Below are 21,419 nucleotides of genomic sequence, written 5' to 3'. Positions count from 1 at the left end.
CTGTGTCTTATTCTCTCAGTGACAGTGATTGGGTAAATGAATGATTTATGGATGATGGCGGTAGTTAAAATTTCTGAATTTGCACTACCACAGCTGTCAATAAAAATGAAATGTTATTTAATTTTTTTTTAGAATAAATCAGTCTAGAAGCAGACAGAGAGGGGTGCAGTACACAGTGGAGCTGTGTGTCCATGGTAGTAAACTTTACAGAGAGGCGACTATTATTATAATCAAGGCGTAATGCTACTGCTGCCAACTTAAAAATGAAAAACCCACAGGTCGAATATCTGTCGAGCTATAACGTTAGATACTTAGTAATGTGTTGTCATTTGGTATGTCAGATTTTCTCATAAAGCTTTTGTGGCGATGAATAAGCTTTTTTTTTTTTTACATTCAGTTGGTTTATCAATATTATCCAGAGGTGCTAAATAAACAACTTACAGCACAAACTTAAATAAGAGCTAGAAGTTGACGAATCTGCATGAATTTGATTTGATTGCAGTAAAATGCTGGGGTATGTGTGTGAGGAAAACTTTCCTTCGTGTGCGTCCGTGATCATACGTGTGTACATTAGCAAACTAACGTTAATATTTAAGTCTACATTTTTACTATATGCTATCATTTTTTTTTTTTTTACAAATCGATCATGAATTTACCTTTGACCAAGCATACATGTCCTTTCCTGCCTTAACATTCAGTTGTTTATGTGGGTGATGACAGAGTCTTAGCCATAGCGTGCATTTGGTGAGCCTTCTGTTTTTGGCTTTGACAAAGGCACAAAAATTTTTTCCCACCAATCTTTCACTGTGCCTTCTGTCATAATTACAGGCATTCCATGCACAACATTAAACCATCGGCTTTTTTCCATTTTAAAGTTAGAAAAATGATTTTAAGTCACGACCACTTATTATTCCTGTGCAACAATACGGCTAGGTGACCAACTTTTGAGATTTGGGGGTGTGGTTTTGAGATGGGTCCATTCTAAATTTTGTCAGGTAGTTGGCCACAAAATATAATTTGAGATGTCTGATAAAAATTGCCGCTGTATGGATTTGATTCTGATTTTCTACATGTACTCCAAAGTGCTAGTACCCCAGTGTTAATCCCACAGTAGTCATTGAAACATTTACGAGGCTCTGTTCTGATCTGGGGCTCCTTTGCTGCATTTGGCAAAGGTTGATTTTAATTTATATATATATATATATATATATATATGTTTTTTTAAGGTATTTCTCTAACCAGATTTGCTTTTTCTTCCATTCGAAGAGTGTTAGTAACGCTTTAGGCACGTGTTGTTTTGTTGAGTGAACATTGCACTGAGCCATGTATCAGTCAGGTTTAGCCTGCAGAGGGTAGCACAGTTCGAGTCATTCATCATTGCTTTTGTTGCCGATGGTATGGGCGGGTGTGTTACTATTTTTTTTTTAAATTGGGGGTTTTATTGCTAGATATCTCAGTAAATAAAGCAGAATGTGGCAATGCATTTTTGAGAGCCCATATACAGTATTTATTTTTTTTAATACAGTGTAATCATCCATCCATTGCACCCAGTTTTGCTATGCAAACTTCCCACAGTAAGCTTGAGATTCAAACCAACTTTCCACTATTCTAAACTACTAGCCCAAACGTTTAAATCAGTTCCACTATTTGAAGTCTTATGTTTCAAACTTACACAATATTTACAAAAATGTATCTGTCTTCTGTTCCTTTTCAGATGTTTTGGTCCAACTTTGAAACTAGAACTGGCATCCTGTTTGGATACTGAAGTGACACTCAAAGCGTCTGAGTCCAGACAATGGATTGGACTTTTGATCAAACATCAGTGTAGCGTCTAAACATGTTAAAGGTTCAAGGTGTTTGTTCTGTATAACACTTTTGCAGCATTGTAGGGTGACTTAATAGTCCCAGTATATAACGATGAGTGTTTCTAAGCCCATTGAGAGTATCGCCCGCAAAGGGAAGAGCGACACCAGCATTAGACTTTGTCTTCACACTACAGGAGACCACAATGGAAATGCTTGTCCAACTTCCTCATCTTCTTCCTCGCCCTCCTTATGTTTTGGGGAATCATCTCTGGAGTCACTTTGTAGTCGGAACAGCATCAGCAGTGGCTGTATTGACAGCCCACAAGACTATGACATGTTCGAAATCACAGTGGCAGCTTCTTTACTGACTGGAACTAAGCAAATTGTAGAAGATGCCATTTCCAACTGGCAACAAGAGGGCAAAAAGAAACTTGACAAAAATAAAGATGCTGGAATTGAAAGGATTCAAACAGAATATGAGCTGTCAGAATCCAATGACAACTCTGTGTCGGTTTACCTTGACGCCAGCGCTGGTGGACACCAGGAAACCAGGAATGACAATGATGACCTTGCTCTGTCCCTATCTCTGATATGCGATACTGTTGATCATGTTAATAATTCTAATAACAGATCTAAAAATAGACATGGCTCGTCAACACCTGACTCAGAAGCAACAGAAATTCTTCCAGATGACGATACTGTAGACGATGAGGCTTTGTATTTTTCAATCAGCTCAGACGTTGATTTACGGCGAACTAGTGCAACCTACACAAACTCATCTAATCCAAGCCTCTTTAGCAGCGATTCCTCTTCACCGATGCCCGATCAGTTAAGGGTAACTCAAATCATGAGCGATGAGAGTTCAGAGGGAGTTTTAGAAGAATTACAGATGACCTGTCATAGGGATCCACATTGCAAGTCTGAGGACATTAGTGACACCACCCACAGATTAAGTGTTACTCCCTCAGTAATCAATCTTGTCCAGGATACCAAAGATATAGCACATTTACTAAATTGCACAGAAAAGTTTGTGGTGGTCCCCACCCGCTCAAGCAGACTAAAACTCAAACCGGACGTGACAGTCCCCTTGGCTGAAGTTCCCAAAATGTCACTTAAGGAAGAAAATAAGATCTACAAAGTGGACCTTAAAAACATAAAGGCTAAAGTTGGATCACGACCTGCACAGTCCGCACCAAAACAAACTGGCCAGGTACTGTTGTTGTATTTACTTGTAGCTATATATTGTTCGTCTGATTAATTTACTTCTTTTTTATCTGTTGCAGAGTATATCTGTTTCAGAAATTGGAAGAAAAGTTGCTCCAAGGAAGGAAGAAGCAAAGGGTTTTTATGAATCTCAAAGGCCGAGACCATCTGTAGGTACTGTTAAAGTAGCTCTGGTGTTGAAACCCATCCGAGGACAGAGCACTTTAACCAAAAGCAACCAAAATGCAGCAGCCTGTGACTCCAAAAAGTCAAAAAGGCAGACAGTGGCCTTCAGCGGAACACCTTCACGCTGCACCAGTAACTTGCACAAAGAGAAAACTAAAGACCAACACTGGGTCTCACCCAGAAAGGTAGTCCAGGAGATAACTGATAAGTGTCTAATAAAACTAGACTCCAAGCATCTGAGTGCAATACCATGTGAAGAATGTCTGGAGGATTATTGGGAAGGGAGTGATGAGGCACTACTGACTCTGGCCAATATGGACAAACCAAGGAACCACACCCAGGTAAGTCTAATTTTAATTAATTTCTGTCATTTGTGTTCTTTGGCTTCAGACTTGCACCAAACTTTAAGTCATTTTTCATCAAATGAGTTACAGGAAAAGGTTTTGTATCTCCACTAGATATAACATATGGTAATATTAGTGGTATGAAAAATGTGTGTTAGGTCGGGACATGATCATTGTGGTTTCCAATAAAATAGTTACACAATGCTTGGCTCCAGTAGGGGCAAATAATTCTCTTTTTAAAGAAAATACTCCTACCATTATGAAGTTATCATTGCATCATTAACGCCAGCTTTTTGAACTGGAGTTACTGGTTGGTTGAAAAGCCAATGAAATTCCTAATTCAAGATTTAGAGCTTTATAATTGACATTTTAAACATCTATACTAGGCGTGTGCTGGTATGAAATTTTGACGGTATGATTAAGCAAAAATACGGCGGTTTCACATTGTATTGGTATTGCAATTATAGCTCTAATTTGTTATTTTGAGATATATGGGTTAAATTTAAAAATAAATAAATAAAAACTTCCATTGAACAGGATTTAAAAAATATTTTTTAAACATTTTTGGCAATTGGAACATCAACATGAATGGAATGTTAAAATAGATTTTAAAATAAATAACAAAAAACTGAAGTATTTTAAATAAATTTGAAAAAATTGAACTTATAGACTAAACCCACAGCAACAGCTCAAGCTGCTCAACATCGGAACAAGAATCCTTGGTAATATCGAACTGGACTTAAAAACAATATATGATCAAATTGATTTCATGTAAAACTCATACCACTACTACTATTAATATTAATTAGTTGAATATTAATGGAGAGTGAGAGTAAGACACAGAGCGTGTATGACTATCGCATTTACGCATTATACGCACACACACACACACACACACACACCCTCTCTCAACACAGAAAGTCGCCAGAGACGCCAAAGGCTGCATTATGAAAATGTTATTTTGAACAAATGTTTACAATGGGGAAGACTTTACAAAAGTAGGCTAATGCTCGAGAGGAAACTAGTTAGCAGTCTTGGCATGCTAACTAGACACGTTATCTGCCTCATTAACAAGCTTACGTTATAGTATTTGTTTTACCATCGCTAGACACGCTGGAGTGAACTCTCGTACCTGGTGGGAAACATTCACGACGGTGTTTACTTACCTTAAATTTTGTGTAAAGTGACGGATGATGGTCATGTAAATGTGAACTCATGTTGGAGGTGTTGCTAACCCTGGCAACCACCCTCAGCAAGCATGTCGGCTATCCTTCCTCCTCTAAGACAAAGCCGTCTGCTTCTTTTCAGTAGCGAAGTACTCCCATACTAGCGACTTGGTCTTTTTTGAGAGGGGAAAAAGCTCAGGTGTAGTGTCACCGACAGACAAAGGAGAGAGCAACAACCGGAGGGGGAGGAGTGAGCGCAGATTTCTTGCAGCATTTATGGGAAATAAAAAATGGCTACGACCGTACTACGGTATGACAGAAAATTTTAGTGGTTTTGAAACCGCCACGGTAAACCTGGAAACCAGTGACCGGCACATGCCTAATCTATACTATACATATACATGTTCGAAGGTTTGAGGTCACCCAGACAATTTTATGTTTTCCTTCAGAAGTCACACTTTTATTTTTCAAATGAGTTGCAAAATGAATAGAAAATATAGTCAAGACATTGACAATGTTAGAAATAAGGATTTTTATTTGAAATAATAAATTTCTCCTATAAATTTTGCTTTCTTGATAGAATGCTCCCTTTGCTACAATTACAGCATTGCAGACTTTTGGCATTTGAGCTGTTAATTTGTTGAGGTCATCTGGAGAAACTTCACTCCATGCTTCTAGAAGCACCTCCCACAAGTTGGATTAGCTTTATGGGCACTTTTTGCGTACCATACTGTCAAGCTGCTCGCACAACAGCTCAATACAGAGAGATCTGTTTAGTGTGCTGGCCACTCCATTACAGATAGAATACCAGCTGCCTGCTTCTTCCCTAAATAGTTCTTGCATAATTTGGAGGTTTGCTTTCGGTCATTGTCCTTTCTTAGGATGAAATTGACTCCAATCAAGCGTTGTCCACAGTGTATGGCATGGCCCTGCAAAATGGAGTGATAGCATTCTTTATTTAAAATCCCATTTACCTTGTACAAATCTCCCACTTTATCAGCACCAAAGCCCCCCCGGACCAGCGCCATACCTCCACCATGCTTGACAGATGACATCAGGCACTCTTCCAGGATCTTCTCAGTTGTTCTGCATCTCACTAATGTTCTCTGTGAGCCACAGTCCAAATACCTCAAACTTGAATTCGTCTGTCCATAACACTTTTTTCCAATCTTCCTCTGTCAATTGTCTGTGTTTTGCCCATATTAATACTTCCTATTTACATTGGTACCTCGACATACGATCGCTTCGACACACGATCTTTTCGAAATCCGACGTAAAATTTGACTTGCCATTTGTTTCTAAACACGGTGGATTTTCTTGTGACAGAAATCAACACAGGTTTCAAAAAGGTTGGTACAGGTGGTGAAACAGGGAAAAAGGTGACACTTACCATTGCAATGATGATGCAAATTATAGATAAAAAAAACATTTTATTTGAAGGCGCCTATCTGGCACTCAAGGTCGCCTTACAATCATTTGGGTGCGCATCCGTGAACTGGTTCAACAGTACATCTCCACGGTCCTCCTCCGACCACCGTTCGTCAGTCTTTATTAGTTAAGATGAAAATTATTATTGTGGCAACATCGCCAAAGAAATCGCCAGCTTCGTCAGGTTTTTATCATTTATTACAGAACTTATCCAACACAAAGTTGACGGTGTTCTCAAGAAAACATTGACAGTGAAAGTGAATCTCTCAACCTCCACCGCTCCCTCCCTCTGGCACGTCAGCAGCGCGGTGCGTTTACTTACAGCAAAAAACGTCCCCCACATTAGAACCCGATTTGTAACAGTAATACAGGAATTATTATTATCATTATTTTTATATTATTCCAATTTTTATTTATAATTTATTTGTTTTGATATGTGTAATTGCCATTTGTACAAGCAGTATTTATTAAGGATTTAGTGTAGGTTTTTGGGCTGTGGAACGAATTAGTGGAATTATAATGTATTCTTATAGGAAAGTCCTGCTCGACATACGACCATTTCGACTTACAAACAAGGTCCTGGAACGAATTAATTTCGTATGTAGAAGTACCACTGTATTAGCCAGTTTCAGATATAACTTTTTTCTTTGCCAGAATCCCTGAGGCATCGCTATACTATAGATGTTGACACTGGTGTTTTACGGGTACTATTTAATGAAAATGGTAGATGAGGACCTGCGAGGTGTCTATTTCTCATATTAGAGACTTTCATGTACTTGTCGTCTTGCTCTGTTGTGCAGCGGGTTCTCCCACTTCTCTTTCTACTCTGGTTAGAGACTATTTGTGCTGCTTTCTGAAGGGACACCGTTGTAGGTAATCTACCATTTCTTGGCAATTTCTGTTATGGGATAGCCTTAATTTCTAAGAACACGAAAAGATTGTCCAGTTTCACGTGAAAGTTCTCTTTTTCTGGCCATTTTGAGAGTTGAATCAAACCCACAAAGGTGATGCTCCAGATACCCAACTAGCTGAAAGGAGGTCAGTTTTAAAGCTTCTCTAACCACCTAAACTGTTTTCAGCTGTCCCAACATAATTGCACAAGGGTTTTCTAATCATCTGTTATCCTTCTAACGCAACTAGCAAACGCAATGTACCATTAGATGTTTGTTTAAAATTGGGCGTCTATACAACTACGTAGATATTGCATGAAAAACCGGACATTTGCAGCTAGAATAGTCATTTACCACATTATTTCATTGAAAAAAACTTCATTTCCCCCCCCTAATTTTATAAAGAAAAGCACAGAGTGACCCCAAACTTTTGAACAGTAGTGTACATTAGCTTTTTGTTCAACAAAGGTTTGATAGATGTACTGTATAAACATAGTAGTAACAATGAAGTACCTCAAAAAGAGCACATTACAGGTTGTGGTATGAGTACAATCTAATTTCACATGTGCTGCCTTTGGGGTATTTCTTTAAAAAAACACAAAAAACTACACTCCCCTCCCTGACAGGTCTAAAACCTGTCCCAACATAGTCTCTTATGGAGCCTAAGGGTTGTGTCAACGAAGGGTGTGTTCATAACACTGTCATTTATGCAAACACGCACGTATGCCTGTGGATACATGACACAAATATGTGCTAGATCTAGTGACTGTAACAAGTTTTATACCACTGATCTTGCTGATCATGATGATAATAGCTCAGTTGGGTTGACCGTGCAAAGATAGTTGACTATTAGAACATTCTAGTTGTGGCATTTTTAAAACGGTAGTTAGAAACATTAGCCTAATCTAGAAAAAAAATTTGGGCTTATAATTTAACTCAATAACCATTTTTGGCTCGCATGTGTACATGTGTTTTTGGCTCTTTGGAAATGAAAGAATAATCCACGTGGTCTGCCTCAGAAAAGCCTTGCTCCATGACCACACTGAAATTAAGTCATTCATATCTCTGATCAAGTCCCATGAGAACAATTATGGAAAATGTCATTAATCCTTTCTAAACCGCTTAAAACAGCAATATTACATGTCACATTTTTAAATAAAATGAAATAGTGAATTATAAAATGCAAATGAAAACAGAAGAGATTTAAAAGCATTAAGCCAAAAGTCATTCACTCACACGTGCGCGCACTCAGACTGTAGTACATTCCAGCGTTGTGCCTTTAAATGACTTGGCTGAGTGTACGCCTTCTTTCTGCAGCTCTCGTCACTCTTACACCAGCTTACGCATCAGAACTCTGGTACTGCAGAGGGTACTTTAGAAAAACTTCCAACTTTTACTTTTCACAGCCCTAATTCAGAGAAACAAGAGAAAAACACAAAGACACCTTTTGTTTGTAACGAATGACGTCTACAAAATGTGAGAGAAAGATTACCTGAGTGCTCCGATAGGATCTCACACACAGAAATAGATCCCTGACCACTTTGTTCTTGGCAATAATTGAGCAGTAATATGTGAGAACAATTTCAGAGGGGCTCGAAAATGCACACACATCCGCGCACCGGACAAACTCACTCCATATGTACTGGTGTTTGTGACAGAAAAACATAATTTTTTTAAGGTTATGTCTGGGAAAACCTGCATGGTACCAGTCTGGATGTTTTACACATTTAGATTGTTTTTTTGTACTCATTTTGTGTTTGTTCACTCGTTCCCCTTTTTCTTCTACTCTTTTTTTTTTTTTTTTCCCCTCCTTCACTCGCGCTACACACATGCACGCTCCCTCACTCCTCCCCTTTGCTCCTTCACTGCCTTCCTTCCTCTTCTCTCAGTTTTGGCTGGAAGAAGGGAATGGCTAACACTATGGTCTCGGTGCACAGCTCTGAGCTTAGGACCCTTGGCTGGAACTCTGTCACTAAGCATAAACTCTTCCTACAGAAAGTATCTAAATTGGGGCCTACTGTAAGACCTCCAAGGAAAAAGGGACTAGTCCCACCTCCAGGGACTGGACCTCCAGGACCGGAGAGCCTCAGGCACCGGCAAAGCCATACAAATGGACCTAATTTGAAAGAAGTTAGCCAGAGTGCCGGAGATGGGTCTCCATTGAGAGTAAAACATCTTCAAAATCAGAGCCATGGTAAGTCAAACCTAATCTATATCATCATACTGTGCATCATTTACTGTATGAAACCTGAAATCAAAACCGCTACAGAACAAGAGTCATACAATACTTAGTTGAGTGTAGACATGCATGTGTTCTTGCGTGTGTAATGGACCAAAAAAATCAAGTTCCTCTGGAGCAGGTTCAAGAAATGAGCAGTCGGACACACTGGAGCTAAGAGTTAAAATACCTTCCACATACCATTGAACCACACAGTTGTACACATTGTGACGCCTACCCTTTGTTAGACATGTGACGTTTCTGACTGAAGATGACAGACAGCAATTCTAATCAAGTTGGAAACTTTAAGTCCTTTGAGTTTGTTTGCATGCGCAGCTAAGGTGTGTTCTAATCATCAAACCGTGTGGAAGAACCCATTTGTTTCTCAGCTGCTGATTGCTCGCCATCCTCATCCTTGTTTTTCTTTCCTGAATGAATATTTTACTTAGTCTGTTTGTCTTTGTAAACATAGAATCAGTAGTGTAATGAGACACTGCACCTCTCAACTTAAGCATGGTGTCCCCAGCTTGGTTTCCACTTTCCTGTAGCCTGTAATTCCACTCTCGTGGGTAATGTGGCCCTTGTATGCCATGATGACTTGCTGTCGTATGTTATTTGCATTGTGGAAAATGCGTATGCTGTGCATATGTAAAATGAAACTTGTATGTTGTGAAGTTCACATTCTAGTGGACAATGGCTTGCCTGTCCTGGCTTTTGTGAGACCACTGCTTCTTGACCTTAGACTAAGAATGCCATGAATAGATTCTTTTGTGTGAACGGAAATACTCTTAATGTGTGCAAGTGATAGCTTACAGTAATTTCAAATCTGTTTTTAATTATTATTATTAATTTTATGGTCCTATTTCAGCCTGAATGTATTCACGGAATAGCATCAGAACAAATTAATTGTACACATAAAACAAACAATTGTGACATGACAATAAATCAAGTCTTAAGCTAGAAACCTGCACATACCAAAATATCCAAATCTTTTACTGCTGTACTAGCTTCCAGGACATATTTTTTTCAGCCAATGATACTCGCTACCATAGGTGAAATTTGGCAAGTTGACATGCTTTTTCTTCTTGTTATCATCAGATCAAAGACACAACTTATAGTATTTTTCTTTTTCATCAGCCAACAAATGTGCTTTTTATTATTTCCTCACCGGCAAAACTATTCATCCCCTTAAAGATTTCTCCTCTTAAGAACAGAGGTTCCAATCAGGTGTTTTCAAATAGGTTTTGAAACCAAGTGTAAATGGAAACAGAACCATGAACGGCAACAGATAAGTAGATCAAAAACGACTGTGTTACGGTACTTCTTCCAGACAGTTAAATCTGCAAAATGGTGGAAGTCCAGGGAATCGCAAAGAAGTCAAGCGAAGATGTTGATAAAAACAAGATTGCAAAGACATTAAAAAATCAGGCATAAAAACAATGATTATGTCATTTTAGTTGGTTTGGCAACAAGATAAACAACACATTTCCGAAGATGGACGATGGACGGTCTCGTCCTTGGCTCTAAGTCCTTGGCAGTAGCAATTCAATTTCGTCATGTTTCCAGTATCATTTTGCTTTATTTCCAGTTTGCCATGTTGATAATTGCAATGTTTCTTTACCGCTTTTCATCTTACTGCAAAGAAAGAGGAAATGACGATCAGCCCGCTATAATATTTACGTTATTACCCTTTGCGCTGTGACTCGTGAATTAAATGGCTGTTTTCACACATGCCACGTGCCAGGTTATACTAGGACGTGACCCGGTTAATGTCCGTGTCAGTCGACCCGGGAAATTGTTTTCAGACATGAGGGCTACCCGTTTGAATCCGGAGATTTAAACGGAGTTCTGCGTATGTCTGAATGGGTCTTTAAAGCTGATTTATTCTTCTGCCTCTTCTGCGTTGTGGTGACGGCGGACCTAACGCAGACCTAGTTTACGACCCTACGCCGTAGCCTGACGTGCGCCTCCAAAAAATCTTGAGTACACGTCACGTCAACACGTTGTGAACGCCAGAGGAATGTGGTTGTTCTAATCAGAACGTTGTTTCTGTTTCAGTACAATAACGCCGCTATTTTCAAACATTCGTGAACGTCGTCTGTGTTGCCAACGCTTCAACATTTGTATTAACAACATTTGTTTTTCAATATTGATTAGCTGCAGCTGCCAAATACACACCTTCCATCCCCATTACCATTGCCGTCTATGAACAGAGGAAAACAAAAGGAATTTGACATGAGTCCCCTAAAACCGTACAAAGACAACGCCACACCTCTCTAGTGGCTTGGTGGTGAATTACAGAGCAACATGTTCCCTTGACACAGAACTTCGAATTCTCAATGAGGTAGGGCCTATGCCGTCGCTCCGCCGTCAATGAAATACAACAGCATTATCAGGCCTTAGCCGTCAATGAAATACAACAGCATTATCAGGCCTTAGTCTTGGAGAATCTCCGGAAGGACTTGAAGCGGCCAGCTGTGATTTGCAAGCCCAAGAATTACAATGAACAAGAGGCCTTTGCCCATTAAGAATGGGGGGGGGGGATTGAAAACTTTGAAGTTATGTTGCAAATACAGTACGAATTACAAAGTCAGTATGTGACTAAGGGGATGATTAATTTTTTCAGCGTACCCATATTTGTATATATTGGTTTATTTTTGGGGGGGGGGGGGGGTACTTTGTGTTAAGTTGCACTTTTAGGAACAACAGCTTTGTTGACTTAGACCAGTGCTTCTCAATTATTTTTTGTTACCCCCCCCCCCCCCCCCCAGGAAGATCTAAATGTTTCGCACCCGTCTCAATTGAACTGCCGCCACTGTCAATACTATCATTTGTCTATAAAATTATAAATACACCTGTGCATAACATTGTGTCCTATTTAATATTAAAGAAAAAAGTAATATAGATCGACTTACAATAAGTACTTTTCTGACATTGTTTTGTTTGGAACAGAAAAGACCAAGTGCATCAATTTGCCTTAAAATAAAAAAAAAGTCACATCCAAACTAGAATCAATTTGCCTTACTTAAGAAAGAAAATCACACCCAAACTGTAAAAATATATTCAAGGTACATTTTTTGACAATTGATACTGAAAAATAAAATCAATAAATAATCATAAATTCAAATTGATTCGTAACATTAACTTAAGATTACAGTATGCCAAAGAATTTGTCTGTAAAACAAAAATGAATAGAACAAAAACGACAGTGTCATTGGACAGAGGGATTGTTTTTATTTTCGCTGCAGGCAATATCAGCTCCTTTGCCATGGTATGAGGTTATTTTGCAACTTGGCATGCCACCTTATATGATACTAACAGTGCTTGCTGGTTTACTGATGTAACACTGACAAAGTTGTTTTTGCAGAGAAAAAAAATCAAGCGGTTTATCAATGCGATTGGGGTCTAATGTCTCTAAGTGAGATCTTAATTTGGCATCCTGCTTTCAGCTGCAAACATTTTTAGACACCGTAAACAGACTGGTCTTTCCTCATCTCCCACTTTATTAAAAGTCAAAGCCAATTGCCAATTGCTGCGTACACTTTACCGTATTTCCTCGTTTTAGCTCGTCACAGAGCCATGTAGGAAGAGAGTTGCGACACTCACATAGGGATCCATTATATGATTTTACTTCCGTATAATGGAGCCTTGAATAGTACCAAACATCACTTTGATGAGGGCGGACCCCAATGAGATAATAAAACAAGTACTTAGTTACGTGATTTTATCAATTTTTACCATAAATGTCGCAATTACCGCTGTCAGTTCCATCGAAAACCATTACAGCGATGTTTGTGCTTGGAACTATTTAGGCCTACGTGGACTAGCGACCTAAGGTGGCGAGAACAGAGTGTTACAACTGTCTTTCTACATGGCTCTGGTTCTTCATATCTCCAGTGGTTTTTTCTGTGTGCTCTTGTTTGGTTCACAAATACTGCGCACACTCTGAAAATGAGAGTGCCACTGCCACCCACTGAGTGGATGTGCAATTATTCTTTATTTTAGTATGGCAAAAAAGTATGTTCCCCGAGGTCGTAAGCGCTACTTGGGGATGCGCCCCACTATTTGAGAATTATTAACTTAGACAAAAACAAAAAGACTTTTTACTTTGGACTAAAAACGTTCTTTTTAGGTTTTCTTTCTACGGGTCCTATTTACTCCTGATTTGTGCTGTCCCGTTCTTACAGAACATTGATTTCTTAGGTAACAAAATCCAGCTGCTTTCACTGGTCTGATGTGTCATTAAAATCCAAAGAGAATGAAGCCAGATGTTTCCTGCTAGCCTCAGTCACTTACACACACAGTTTTACTGCTGCTCAGCCTTCATCAACAGAGGGTCTCTTGTTCAAGTGACGTAATGTAACTGAGGTAAAAAAGAAAAAAAATATGAAGAGATTTCATTTTTTCTTCCTCCGTTAGTCAGAAAGGACACATTCTTATGAGGTCTACTAGGAATGTGGATTGCTTGCCCATTTGGATCAGTGAAAGTAAAGTGCAATTGAATGCAAATGTGCAATGTGAATGACTTGTAAGTGAAAGTATCATACAAGCCTTGATTGACAAAAGCAAACGATTTGCTAAATATTGGCTGGGCAGTGGGCACAGTACCTGAGTGTGAAATAACAGCCTGACTGGATTTCCTACAATAGGAAGCTTGATAAGAAATTTGTATTCCTTGCTGACAGTAATTTTCTAAACTTTACTATTCATTGTGCTCGCTTATTGTTTCTTGTGGTCCTGTGCTTTTCTCTCTTGTCTCTCCTTTTCTCCTGTGTGTTACCGCCACCCATCCCCCTTCTGCTTAAACAGAAAAGAGACAATGCAACACACTGCCCAATTACGTGGGTTTTGGAAAAAAAAGTTAGAAGGAGAAGGAAAAAAGTGCCTCCAATTTTGCCGAATTATATTAATACCAGTGTTGTTTTTGTCAACAATGATGATGATGATGATGAAAATATTTCGTCCTTAAACACTTTTAACGAGGATGACGAGACGATAACGAGCTAAAAACGTGTTTTGGGAGACTAAAACATAACGAGATGAATGCTAGTTTTCGTCTGACGAGACGAGAACGACACGAAAATGCGCAATGTCATGTGTTGCTAATATATGACATTTTAATGAAGGGGTCCCCAACCTTTTCTTGCACCACGGACCAGTGTGATTTGGGTCTTTTTTTCACGGACCGGTGTTTTTTTTTCAAATTTTGCACCCTTATAAAATTTTGCTCCCAAAGCTTTTGTGGCAGTGAAAAAATCCCTCTTTTATATTCAGTTGGACTCTCAATGTTATCCAACGGTGCTAAAAAAATATTTACATCATAAACATACATGTGCAACACGAAAATGGCGTAAATTAATGCTTAATGACATGGCGAAGTCGTTAAGTGACAGAGCTGCGTGCAGTTGTTGTGTGCAGCTAACATGGCAAACGTAAGTTAATATTCCTTTCATTAAAGAAAGTTTGTAGCGTGGACTTTGGAATCGCCGCATTCGCGTCATTTTTAACATTATGCGCATGCCATATTTGTCAGAACACCGGCAATGTGCGGCAGAAAAATACAGCAAATATAAAATAACATTTGTTTTTAGCCCCGTCGTGTTAAGTGCAGGGAAAAAAATAGAACTCACTCGCTGAATCAGTGGGAGGCCTGAGCTTGTTTGGTTTGTTTCAGTGCTCTCCTAGTGATGTCAGGATATTCCGAGATGACTTTAATCCAGAACGTCGGTAGAGTTGTTGTCTCAAATGTACGTTTAAGGTCCCCGTGATTTGCGATCTCTACAAGCTGATATTCCTGTTACACAGACATGCTTGAATCACTCGGTTTATTCACATACGGGTCACGAATCCACTCCTTCGCAGTTCGTGGGTCTTTAGTGATTGGGAAGTAGCATAGATTTTGTTTTCTTCGAGGTTGTAGGCTCATCTTATGGCTCGTGAGGTTCCCTTTTCCCCGTAAAAATCTGTCCAAAGACGTCTGTTTTTCAGTCATTCTAGTGTGGAGGCTAAATATTTCCGGGAACAAATGTGATGGGCGACGACCTACGTCATATGTTATTATCGAGGCCAAGCATTTCCAGGCATTTCTATGACGACCTCCCATTCTGTAGTTGTATATCTAGAGTAGACAGGGATATTGGTGTGTTAAGCGGCACAGGCCAAAGTCAATCGGCCAGAACGCAGTCTTTAATAAATTCTTTATTATTTCTTCGCGCCCCGGTACCAAATGCGCCATGGACCGGTACTGGTCCGTGGACCGGTCGTTGGGGACCCCTGTTTTAATGTATAGCTAGCCTGTATCGTAGCAGTGTCTTTTTGTGTCACTCATTTGACGTGCTGTGCCCTCCATGTAGGCATGCACACATGGTAAAAGATTTGTTTTCTTATCTTAGCCAGAGATTATATGCAATGTTTCTTTAGCTTTTAAGGTCTTTGCTGAGTGATCAACACACACTAAATGTAACTCATAGCGTTAGCATAGCATATGTGTTAGCATTTGGCTAATGGTAACGACAAGCGTCCTCCTAAACTCTCGGACAACTTTTCTGACTTTGTGGCGTCCAGGTGGGTATAATTAATTGAAAATAATATACCATACTGTTTTCCTGCTGGGTGTGTATAATCAGCAAGTTGGCGTTGTCCTTGTAAACGGTCCAATATGTGCTCGTCTGTCAATCAAAATACAGGTAGTCCCTGGGTTACGAACGAGTTCCGTTTCTATGCTGGCGACGTAACCCGAATTTCCTTATAAGTGGGAATTAACCCTTTAAGTACCCCCAAATACCCTTTAATTTCAAAAGAACTGTTTGAAAGTACTGTATTGAATTTTATTTAATGTTGGAGGATACACTGCCCTCTGGTGGCAGTGTTAGTTCTGGCTGAATCTAGCCTTGTATTGACTTAGGAGCAGACTCATCTGACATGGCTTAAGGACAGCTGCGCTTTGGTTTGGCCAAAGCACAATTGCCTTGTTAGCTGTCTGTCAAGCTGGACAACTTCACGTTTAGTGAGGACAGAACACACCATATTAAAAAAAAAAAATATTTTTTTTTTTTTTTTTTTAATATTGTGAGGGATATTAAGGTACTGTTTATGGAATTTGAAAAAAAAAAAAACGACAGGAGACAAAATAGCGGACAAGACTTAGGCGTCGTAAAGTCGAAATCGCGTGAGTCGGGTATGACGTCACCCGAGGACTGCCTGTAGTTGAAAACCTTCATTTATTCATTTGGATTTTTTTTTTTAATTTACAGACGAAAACGTTTTTAGTAAACGTCGACTAAAACTAGACTAAATTAGGCTTGAGTTTTTGTTGAATAAAAATAAAAAACTAGACTAAGACAAATACATTTTGAGATGACTAAAATATGACAAAGACTCAAAAGTATTGTTGTTCAAAAGACTAAGACAAAAATTAAAAGGGCTGCCAAAAACAACATTGAAGTATAAACCTGTGTAATTTTTCTATCAAAGTGCTCACTAAATATAAAGGTGTTTTACATTTTTCCATTTAAAGTTAAAAGTCAGCATGATAACAGCTAATGAACAATGCTTGCAGGTGTCTCCAAACCTCACACCGTTCTGGAACAGACGGCTTCACCAACGGCCCCTGGCTCTTCCAATTTCAATTCAAAATCTACAGTTAGTCACCAGCCGGCCTCTGGGTTATGTGGGCGACCAGTTTTAAACCCTGCATCCAAGCTTCCTGTTAAAGGATTATCTTCAAACCTTATTTTCAATGAGAACAGCGGACCCACAAGCAGAGGTGAGCTAATGATACATCCACCTCCTCCACAGTTTCCTGAATGTATGTGTGTGCTGACATTTGCGCTCAGTCTTCCTCTGTTGAGGTCAAGGGGCACATCTGGTCAGGATATTGTAAACACAGACACGTGAATCACTGTTAACCATTTTCAGGACAATAATGGAGCTTGATTTGGCAAACTAAGGTTCATGAGGTTTTTAACAAGTGAACATTTTTGATCATGTTTGCATGTAATCATCAGTCTTATGAGTAAGTGTTAAATAATTTGTCTAATTCTGGTTGTGTGAAAATGCAATCATCGCATTTAAAAAATGCCTCTCTATAAGTGTAGCATACAGGCTTTGTCTCTGTCTTTAAATCCATGCTAAAGGGGAAAGAAGAAAGTAAAAGAAAGTAAAGTAAAAATTGGTTCATTGGTAAGTTTAATGGAGAACCCACTCGAACACTTTTAAGCCACTAGCTCTAGGCTCTCCCGCCGTGCGTAGCCTGGGCGTCCATTGGAACACCGTCAGCTGCTCCTGGCGGCCAGGCTTATCAGTAGTGAGGTTAAAGGAAGCCCGAGCATCTGGCACTTAAAGGGGAAGTTCAGCATTTCTGACACCAGGCTTAATCTTTCAGTTAGCAAGGGTTTAATTAGTATGTGGAGTTGATGTCAACAAATTCCGTGTAGTTTGTTAGTTATTTGTTAGTTTCAGGGCTCTGGAGTGGCTAAGCTAGCCCGAGTCAATGGCGTACCGCAAGTAGCACGTCACTTCCGCTCAATAATATTCATGGCGTTAGCTACTGTTGCTAAGGGGGGACATGCCACTGTTTGTCCCCAATAGGAAATGAATGGAAATCATGTACAAAGGAGATGTTTAGAGCTAAACCTACCAATTATCTCAGAAAATGATGTCTCTGGTGCCAAATTCACTGGCAAAGATGTGGAAGAACTTAAAAATGTTCAGCTAAAGAGATGGCTTGAGTGTCGAGGGCTGAAAAAGACGAGAAAAAAAACAGCCGACCTAAGCATAGCCTTAGCTTTTTTATCGACACCCTTTTCTTACGTGACTGACAATGACATTCTCCTGTTTAAACAAGCTATCCTTTACCACCAGCCCTGTCTTCCTTATATATTATATCCTCTGGTTGTCTTACGTCTATGACCATTCTGGGGGGTAATTTATATTGTTAGTTTTGTGTAGCGATCGCAAATGCTACTCATTGACAGCCAACGAACACTTTTAATTTTTTCATTGATAACAAATCTTAATTCTATAATTTATTTACACTTACCCTTACTAAGTTTTTTTTTTTTTTTACAACAGAAAAGGTAACAGTGGCAGTCAGATACCATTTTAATTCTTTTCAGGTCATTCATTATCAGACAGAAACGGCACCACACAACGTCATGCTAAAAAATTAGTTAAAAATATCAAAATGGCTTACCTCTTTGTCCTCTGAAAGACCATGGCAACCCAACAAAATGTTTACTGCATATGAAATGTGAATGGATTCACCAAGCTGGCATTAAAAGTCCGCACAAGTTGATACATTCTTAACATTTTTTCCTCCGAGTTTTTGGTTTTGGGAAACGTATGAAGAAAACATCCTTCATATGTTGTAATGTCTAGAGTCGTTTCTACAAGTTCCAAAAAAGCAATGTGTGATTGGCATGTTCGTTTTTGAAAGATTACCGGAGAAAAGTATCAGAATTAACATGGTATCTATGCGAGGGCGGGTCTATAATCTCACACTTCTGCTTTACTTCCGCTTTACGATGCGACGTCACGGTCTAAAAATATCATGCGTGCGGTATGTCATTGGACTGACTTAGCATGCCAATTAAAAACAACACACTGTCTACACACATGAAAATCATCGATGACCCATGCAATCAATAGTGTTGGCTATATTTTCAGGATAAAGTTATTAAAACTTACCATTGCATGTCAATAACTGCAGTATGAGCAGCAACATTTCAGGATTTCCCCTAAAAATAAATTATTGTGGCGCATGGCCACACCAAAATAAAAGCCGTCACGCCTTGCAAATGAGATTTTTTTAAAGGCTGTTTCAAACTAGCGGCAGCCTATTGTGAAGGGTTCAGCAGCAAACTATTCGTTGTGTATTGTAATGTCCGTAACTATGCGCGGCCCTCTTAAGAGACGAGCTGTGACGTACAAGGAAGCGAGAAGGAGCATGGGCAAGATAGCGGTCGCATGTCGCGGCAGCCCGCTGTGTTTTTGTTATTGGTTTTCTTTGTTATTGTTGCCACAATAAAGTGGGTAAGCCAATACCAACTCCTCTCCTTCTTCCCCCCTATCGGGAGCACTACAGTATTTTGGATCAGACTTTTCGTCGTAGCCAGCAGCAAGTAACCAGTTTATATTGTTCCTCGTTCTTCAAAGGGAATTTGTGGAAACTTTTCTATGCCAATTTCTTCTGTTTCTACAGCCTCTAAATGCACATTTCACCATCTTGCCTGCTGTCAGTTAACTCAGCAGACGGATGCTGCATTCGAGGACGGTGGGAAGTCAGTGTTTCCAACCTCTGATCTGGAAAAATATCATTGGAATGCCTCCACTATTTAATAGCTTACGAGAAGGCAGGTTTTCTGGAGGTCAAAATGTCTTGGCCAAAATAAAAAAAGTAAAGCTTTGAGGTCGCAACTGGTACCATCCGAGTGGGATAAATCCGACTTCCCACCTTCATCGAAAGCAGCGTGAGCACAAGTGGCCGAAGCACTCCTCTCTATTGTGATTGTATTACGCATCTAAAAAAAATAGTCCTGATGAATGAAATGAAGAACAGCGTTTAGTGTGACATTGTTTTGGCTGCATGAGTATTATAAAGCAACGATCTGCATTTTGAATTCATTTGACTATGTTGGATCCGTTCGTAGATCTGTATAATTTTTTTATTGGCATGTTAAATCGGCCCAATTGACTCACGCTAGTTTAGCTACTCCGGAGCCCTGAAACTAACAAATAACTTACAAACTGCACGGAATATTTTGAAAGAACTCCTCCAACTAATTAAACCTCCGCTAACTCGAAGATTAAGCCTGATGTCAAAAATTCTGAACTTCCGCTTTAATGCATCTGTGCAGAAACTCCCAATACTGTATTCCCTAGGTTCCACACGAAGCGCTTCCGCTAATAATAAATTTTATGAAGAACAAAATGGTACGAGGTGAAGCAAACCAAACTTGCAAAACTGAAATGGTTCACTACATCCGTTACACCCTTAATTTATACAATCATTGTATTTTTCAGGTTCTCTCAAATCTTCATGTTCTGGTATCAAGTCAGATGAGAGGGCCAGCAAAAATCCTTCACTGGGCAGTCAGAGCGGGAAAACCCTGGCAGGTCCCGCTAGTTCCTTTGAGACTGTTAGCTATTTCAACAGCCCTTGTCTTACTGATGTTCCAAAGTCTCCTGTAATAAGAAGCAAAGCTGCGTCTCTCCAGTCTCGATCAACAAATACAGGTATACTTGCGTGTGTGATTGTTTTTTTTTTTTTTTTATGGTGTCAGTGCAGGTGCTTCTTTCGCTCAAAAAATGTTTGATAATATTAATTTTCTTTTGACAAATCACAAAGGGCGCTTTCACACTACCACTGTTTGGTCCTTGTATAAACGGACCAGAGTTCTTTTTCTCAGATAGGCCGCTCCGTTTTGTAAATGTTAATGCGCATACGAACTGTATTTCAGACTAAACAAACGAATTCTGGTCACGCTGTGACACTCCATGCTCCCTCTCCTCCCAGGAGGGAAGTATTTCCTCTTCTAAATTTGTCCAATCAATGAGTGCGCCTTTTGTCCACGTGATGCTGCTTGAAAAGGTCAGTCGGTGCTGCGTGAATACAGCTAGTCCCCGGGTTATGACTTTTGACGTACCCTACTTACATGATTTTGACTTTACGTCGCCAGGGTTTCGTTCGCCATTTTGTTTTCAGTCTTTAAATAATGCCTACTTTCGTTTTGTGATGCACGCTTTTATTTTGGCACGGGAAACATTGAGCTACGCTGGCCAAGAGTTGTCAGGCGAAATGCAAATTCCAAACACTTTGCAAAAAGAAAAAACCACGAACCCCAACTTCAAATGCTTTGCAAAAGAAAAAAGCACAAATGCAAACAGCCACAACACAAAGCCCCAATTGTAAACGCACAATTACAAATAGGCAAAAGCACGAACCTCAATTGCCACAACGCGAATGCAAATAGCCACAACGCAAATGCAAATAACCACAACGCAACACAGCTCAAGAGCAAATGGCCACAACACGTGAGCAAATGGCCACAACACGACAGCAAATGGCCACAACACGACAGCAAATGGCCACAGCGCGACTCCAAGAGGAAGAACCGAAAATAGACTATATTTCACGGAAGTAGAGATGAGGACTAGAACAACTGCCCTCCTCCTGCTAC

The 21,419-nt window shown here is 39.6% G+C and overlaps 1 protein-coding gene across 5 annotated transcripts in view; it reads left to right on the top strand.

Moving 5' to 3' along the window:
* The window catches only part of LOC130920053 (microtubule-associated tumor suppressor 1 homolog), a 115,767-nt gene that overhangs the window by 22,177 nt on the left and 72,171 nt on the right, over positions 1–21,419 (top strand). For all 5 annotated transcript variants that reach the window (XM_057842883.1, XM_057842886.1, XM_057842885.1 and 2 more), the window contains exons 2-6: positions 1,715–3,015; positions 3,089–3,535; positions 9,018–9,216; positions 16,799–17,005; positions 20,263–20,475. In XM_057842883.1, coding sequence (XP_057698866.1) covers positions 1,918–3,015; positions 3,089–3,535; positions 9,018–9,216; positions 16,799–17,005; positions 20,263–20,475 — 2,164 coding nt within the window. In that variant the 5' untranslated portion in view covers positions 1,715–1,917. The remainder of the gene's footprint in view (positions 1–1,714; positions 3,016–3,088; positions 3,536–9,017; positions 9,217–16,798; positions 17,006–20,262; positions 20,476–21,419) is intronic.

The sequence above is a fragment of the Corythoichthys intestinalis genome, chromosome 8 (genome assembly GCF_030265065.1).
Source record: "Corythoichthys intestinalis isolate RoL2023-P3 chromosome 8, ASM3026506v1, whole genome shotgun sequence".
Classification (NCBI taxonomy): Eukaryota; Metazoa; Chordata; class Actinopteri; order Syngnathiformes; family Syngnathidae; genus Corythoichthys; species Corythoichthys intestinalis.
The sequence above is the reverse complement of the archived record's forward strand: the minus strand, read 5'-3'. Positions and strand labels throughout refer to the sequence as shown.